Source organism: Gadus macrocephalus, chromosome 18 (genome assembly GCF_031168955.1).
Source record: "Gadus macrocephalus chromosome 18, ASM3116895v1".
Lineage (NCBI taxonomy): Eukaryota > Metazoa > Chordata > Actinopteri > Gadiformes > Gadidae > Gadus > Gadus macrocephalus.
This window is the reverse complement of record NC_082399.1, coordinates 423,302-429,885: the sequence shown is the minus strand read 5'-3', so window position 1 is coordinate 429,885 and position 6,584 is coordinate 423,302. Positions and strand designations below refer to the sequence as shown.

The 6,584-nt window shown below is 51.3% G+C and overlaps 1 protein-coding gene and 1 long non-coding RNA gene across 2 annotated transcripts in view; both read left to right on the top strand.

Moving 5' to 3' along the window:
* The window catches only part of rhot2 (ras homolog family member T2), an 8,323-nt gene extending 5,371 nt beyond the window's left edge, over nucleotides 1-2,952 (top strand). Inside the window, exon 9 of the mRNA XM_060037170.1 lies at nucleotides 2,937-2,952. Coding sequence (XP_059893153.1) covers nucleotides 2,937-2,952 — 16 coding nt within the window. The remainder of the gene's footprint in view (nucleotides 1-2,936) is intronic.
* Nucleotides 2,953-3,790: 838 nt separating this feature from the next.
* Nucleotides 3,791-4,984, top strand: LOC132447082 (uncharacterized). Its single transcript, XR_009523027.1, has 3 exons — nucleotides 3,791-4,750; nucleotides 4,781-4,800; nucleotides 4,831-4,984. It is a non-coding gene; the product is annotated as an uncharacterized LOC132447082 (long non-coding RNA).
* The last annotated feature ends 1,600 nt before the right edge of the window (nucleotides 4,985-6,584 follow it).

Sequence of the window (6,584 nt, the reverse complement as noted above, 5' to 3'; positions counted from 1 at the left end):
CCATCACATCACATCACATCACCATCACCATCACATCACCATCACATCACCATCACATCACCATCACATCACCATCACCATCACCATCACATCACCATCACATCACCATCACATCACCATCACCATCACATCACATCACCATCACATCACCATCACATCACCATCACATCACCATCACCATCACCCATCACCATCACCACACATCACCATCACCATCACATCACCATCACCATCACCATCACCATCACCATCACCACCACCATCACCATCTCACCATCACCCACACCCACCCACACCATCACCCATCACCATCACATCACCATCACCACCACCACCCATCACATCACCATCACCACCACACCCACCACCACCCCATCACCATCACCATCACCATCACACACCACCACCCATCACCACCACCATCACCATCACACACCACCACCACACCACACCATCCCACCATCACCATCACATCACCATCACCACCACCACCACACCACCCACACCACCCATCACCACACCACCCACCACCACCCATCACCACCACACACCATCACCATCACCACACCACCCCATCACCACCACCACACCACCACACACCACCACCACCCACCACCACCACACCACCACCACCACCACACCATCACCACCCATCACCATCACCACACCCACACCATCACCACCACCATCACATCACCATCACATCACCATCACCCATCACCATCACCATCACCATCACCATCACCACACCATCACCACACCCATCACCACCACCATCACCATCACCACCCACCCATCACCATCACCATCACATCACCACACCATCACCATCACCATCACATCACCATCACCATCACCATCACATCACCATCACCATCACCATCACCATCACCATCACCATCACATCACCATCACCATCACCATCACCATCACCATCACCATCACATCACCATCACCATCACCATCCCCACCCATCACCATCACCCATCACATCACCATCACATCACATCACATCACCATCACCATCACCATCACCATCACCATCACCATCACATCACCATCACCATCACCATCACCATCACATCACCATCACATCACCATCACCATCACATCACCATCACCATCACCATCACCATCACCATCACATCACCATCACCATCACCATCACCATCACCATCACCATCACCATCACCATCACATCACCATCACATCACCATCACCATCACCATCACCATCACCATCACCATCACATCACCATCACATCACCATCACCATCACATCACCATCACATCACCATCACCATCACATCACCATCACCATCACCATCACCATCACCATCACCATCACATCACCATCACCATCACCATCACCATCACATCACCATCACATCACCATCACCATCACCATCACCATCACCATCACATCACCATCACCATCACCATCACATCACCATCACATCACCATCACCATCACATCACATCACCATCACCATCACATCACCATCACCATCACATCACCATCACATCACCATCACCATCACATCACCATCACCATCACATCACCATCACCATCACATCACATCACCATCACCATCACATCACCATCACATCACCATCACATCACCATCACCATCACATCACCATCACATCACCATCACCATCACCATCACCATCACATCACATCACATCACCATCACATCACCATCACCATCACCATCACCATCACCCATCACATCACCATCACATCACCATCACCATCACCATCACATCACCATCACATCACCATCACATCACCATCACATCACCATCACATCACATCACCATCACATCACCATCACCATCACATCACCATCACATCACCATCACATCACCATCACCATCACATCACCATCACATCACATCACCATCACCATCACATCACCATCACCATCACATCACCATCACATCACCATCACATCACCATCACCATCACATCACCATCACCATCACATCACCATCACATCACCATCACATCACCATCACATCACCATCACATCACCATCACCATCACATCACCATCACATCACCATCACATCACCATCACCATCACATCACCATCACATCACCATCACCATCACATCACCATCACCATCACCATCACATCACCATCACATCACCATCACCATCACATCACCATCACCATCACCCATCACATCACCATCACCATCACCATCACATCACATCACCATCACCATCACCATCACATCACCATCACCATCACATCACCATCACATCACCATCACCATCACATCACCATCACATCACCATCACATCACCATCACCATCACATCACCATCACCATCACCCATCACATCACCATCACCCATCACATCACCATCACATCACCATCACCATCACATCACCATCACATCACCATCACCATCACATCACCATCACCATCACCCATCACCATCACCCATCACATCACCATCACCATCACCATCACATCACCATCACATCACCATCACATCACCATCACCATCACCCATCACATCACCATCACCCATCACATCACCATCACCATCACCCATCACCACATCACCATCACCCATCACCATCACCCATCACATCACCATCACCATCACATCACATGTTTCTCGAGTGTGTTGTGGTTCTAAGGTGTGTGTGGTTCTGAGGTGGGTGTGGTTCTGAGGTGTGTGTGGTTCTAGCGTGCTGTGGTTCTAGCGTGCTGTGGCTCTGAGGTGTGTGTGGTTCTAGCGTGCTGTGGTTCTAGCGTGCTGTGGCTCTGAGGTGTGTGTGGTTCTAGCGTGCTGTGGTTCTCAGATGCTGTGGCTCTGAGGTGTGTGTGGTTCTAGCGTGCTGTGGTGCTAGCGTGCTGTGGTTCTAGCGTGCTGTGGTTCTAGCGTGCTGTGGCTCTGAGGTGTGCTGTGGTTCTAGCGTGCTGTGGCTCTAGCGTGCTGTGGTTCTAGCGTGCTGTGGTTCTAGCGTGCTGTGGCTCTGGGGTGTGTCTGGGTCTAGCGTGCTGTGGTTCTAGCGTGCTGTGGTTCTAGCGTGCTGTGGTTCTAGCGTGCTGTGGTTCTAGCGTGCTGTGGTTCTAGCGTGCTGTGGTTCTAGCGTGCTGTGGTTCTAGCGTGCTGTGGTTCTAGCGTGCTGTGGTTCTAGCGTGCTGTGGTTCTCAGATGCTGTGGCTCTAGCGTGCTGTGGTTCTAGCGTGCTGTGGTTCTAGCGTGCTGTGGTTCTAGCGTGCTGTGGTTCTAGCGTGCTGTGGCTCTGAGGTGTGTCTGGGTCTAGCGTGCTGTGGTTCTAGCGTGCTGTGGCTCTAGCGTGCTGTGGCTCTAGCGTGCTGTGGTTCTAGCGTGCTGTGGTTCTAGCGTGCTGTGGTTCTAGCGTGCTGTGGTTCTCAGATGCTGTGGCTCTAGCGTGCTGTGGTTCTAGCGTGCTGTGGTTCTAGCGTGCTGTGGTTCTAGCGTGCTGTGGTTCTAGCGTGCTGTGGCTCTGAGGTGTGTCTGGGTCTAGCGTGCTGTGGTTCTAGCGTGCTGTGGTTCTAGCGTGCTGTGGTTCTCAGATGCTGTGGTTCTAGCGTGTTGTGGTTCTAGCGTGCTGTGGTTCTAGCGTGCTGTGGTTCTAGCGTGCTGTGGCTCTGAGGTGTGTCTGGGTCTAGCGTGCTGTGGTTCTAGCGTGCTGTGGTTCTAGCGTGCTGTGGTTCTAGCGTGCTGTGGTTCTAGCGTGCTGTGGTTCTCAGATGCTGTGGCTCTAGCGTGCTGTGGTTCTAGCGTGCTGTGGTTCTAGCGTGCTGTGTCTCTGCGTGTGTCCGCAGTGAGCTCGGAGGTGGGCCGGGCGGTGTGGCTGCGGTTCTCGCCCCCCCTGCCCTCAGCCGGGCCCCAGCCCAGCTTCATGGCCCACCTGTCGGGGGCGGTGGTGGGCATCAGCATGGGGCTGCTCATCCTGCGCAGCTACGAGGAGAGCCTGCAGCGCCAGTGCACCTGGTGGGTCATCGTCTTCTCCTTCATCACCTTCCTCCTCTTCGCCATCTTCTGGAACATCTTCGCCTACGAGCTGCTGGGGGTCCAGATCCCGGCCCCGCCCTGATGAAGACCCCCCCTTTAGGGGTGTCTCAACCCGCGGGGGGGGGGGGTGTATGCGGGTTCCCCATGGACGCTGGCCCCTCCCCTTCAGTGGGGGGGGGTCTCCATACACACGCATGGACTCCGGCCCCTCCCCTTTAGTGGGGGGGGCCTTTTGGTTTTGTTTTCTCTATTTAAATCCAGCTGTTATTCCCTCCAAATCTGAACAAACAATGTTTTTTTTACAGATACTCACCAGGAGAGATTAGAGAGCAGCCTGCTGACTTACAGCCTCGTCAGCAGGCTTGTGTCTTTTATATATTTAAATATATAATAACCAATCAGCTTTCACTTCCCAGAATGCATTTCTGAAGTCATTCATGTCCTCCATGCTGGCCCTTTACAGACCCTGTGAAATGTAAATATACCAGTGCACTCTGGGAAGCTTTCATCTATGACAATGCGAGCAAACATTGAGCAACAGCAACGAGCAGTGGTCGTATTTGAGATGAAATTTTTCATTTATTTTATATTGTTGTCTTTTTTCTTCTGCAAAGCAGCTTACCAGCGTGAGTCTGTGCAGCCTGGAAACAGCCCCAAAGTAGCATGGCCCTCACGACCTGACCCGCCCCGCAGGGCTACAGGGGTCCCAGTAGGCCTACAGTCCCTCCCAGTAGGGCTACAGGGGTCACAGTAGGGCTACAGGGCTCCCAGTAGGTCCCAGTAGTGCTACAGGGGTCCCAGTAGGGCTACAGGGGTCCCAGTAGGTCCCAGTAGGGCTACAGGGCTCCCAGTAGGCCTACAGTCCCTCCCAGTAGGTCCCGGTAGGGCTACAGGGCTCCCAGTAGGTCCCAGTAGTGCTACAGGGGTCCCAGTAGGGCTACAGGGCTCCCAGTAGGTCCCAGTAGGTCTACAGGGCTCCCAGTAGGTGATCAGCATGTAGGAAAAACGGCCTTTCGATCTTTTCTTTGCAAATGTTCTCGGTGGTTGTATGTTCAAATGTCATCTGAAGAAGTGTTTCCTTCCACGGGGTCTCAGAACGGTCACCTCCGCCGACACTGTGGACACGGTACCCATCGCTGCAGGACCCTGAAGGAACCTCGGTCCTCTGAGGACCTGTCTCACACCTCGGTCCTCTGAGGACCTGTCTGTCTGACTCACAGGTCCTCTGAGGACCTGTCTCACACACAGGTCCGTCACTCGCGAACCACAAACCTTCAAAGCGCTGTGTAGAATATTATAGAGTCGAGAAGACAAGGCGTTTAAAGGGGACATATTATACCACCATGTGTGAGTGTGATTAGTCCTTACAAGCCGTTTAGAAAATCTGCCCCTTATGACATCACAAGTGGGCGTGTCCACCTAGATGTGTGCTGGATAGATCAGTCTACCAGCCTACCCAGTGGACTGAAGTAAACGTTGCTCTTCTATCCAGCACAGATCTAGGTGGACACGCCCACTAGTGATGTCATATAGGGCAGATTTTCGAAACGGCTTGCAAGGCTAATCACACTCACACCTGGTGGTATAATATGTCCCCTTTAAACGGCCTGTTTCTGATCCACTGCCTACTACACACACACACACACACACACACACACTGACTGACTGACTGACTGACTGACTGACTGACTGACTGACTGACTGACTGACTGACTGACTGACACACACACACACACACACACACACACACACACACACACACACACACACACACACACACACACACACACACACACACACACACACACACACACACACACACACACACACACACACACACACACACACACACACACACCTGTCCATGCCCTAACTCACAGGCAGGGGACAGGTGTGTCATCTGGTCTTGCCCCAGAGGGCGTTGGTTCCTGTCCCTCTCTCTGCGTTGTAAAGGAATGTACACACAACAAGGAGAGCGCTGATACGTTCCCTCCGTTCGATTCCATGTTGATAGTGGATGTGTATATTGTATGTTCATAATTAAGAGTATATTTATTTGTGTTTTTTTCCTTTATGAATAAGAGAATCCTTGTTGGCTGTGTTCTGCTGACGTCCTGTTTGAGGGTTCTGAAGCAGAACCCGGTGTCGTGGTTCTGCTCACAGTTTAAGCCTCAGCAGAACAATCCAGTGCTGTCTTCAGGACTTCATTCGCCATCGCCGTTCAATATTTCTGCGTGTAAACGATCAGATAATATTTTGCATTGTGAATATTCAAAAAGATATGTTAGGAAACGGAAGAAGCAAACTTAATTTTTTGCAAATACATGCCTGTAAAATACCACTAAATCTAGGAGATGTTCATGTAGCTAGGAACATTTTGCCAATGTGCTTACCAGATGATATGCTAGGGCAGCAGACCTCTTAAAGGACCCAGTCATGAACTTCAGTCCAGTACTGTAGTTCTCATTAAACCAGAGATCCTCTCACTTCTGCTCTAGAAACGGTTTGGAAAAAGATTCACTTCAGTAGAAAGTAAATTCAGTTCATCCAAGGACAGCCGGACACATTCTTTATATCT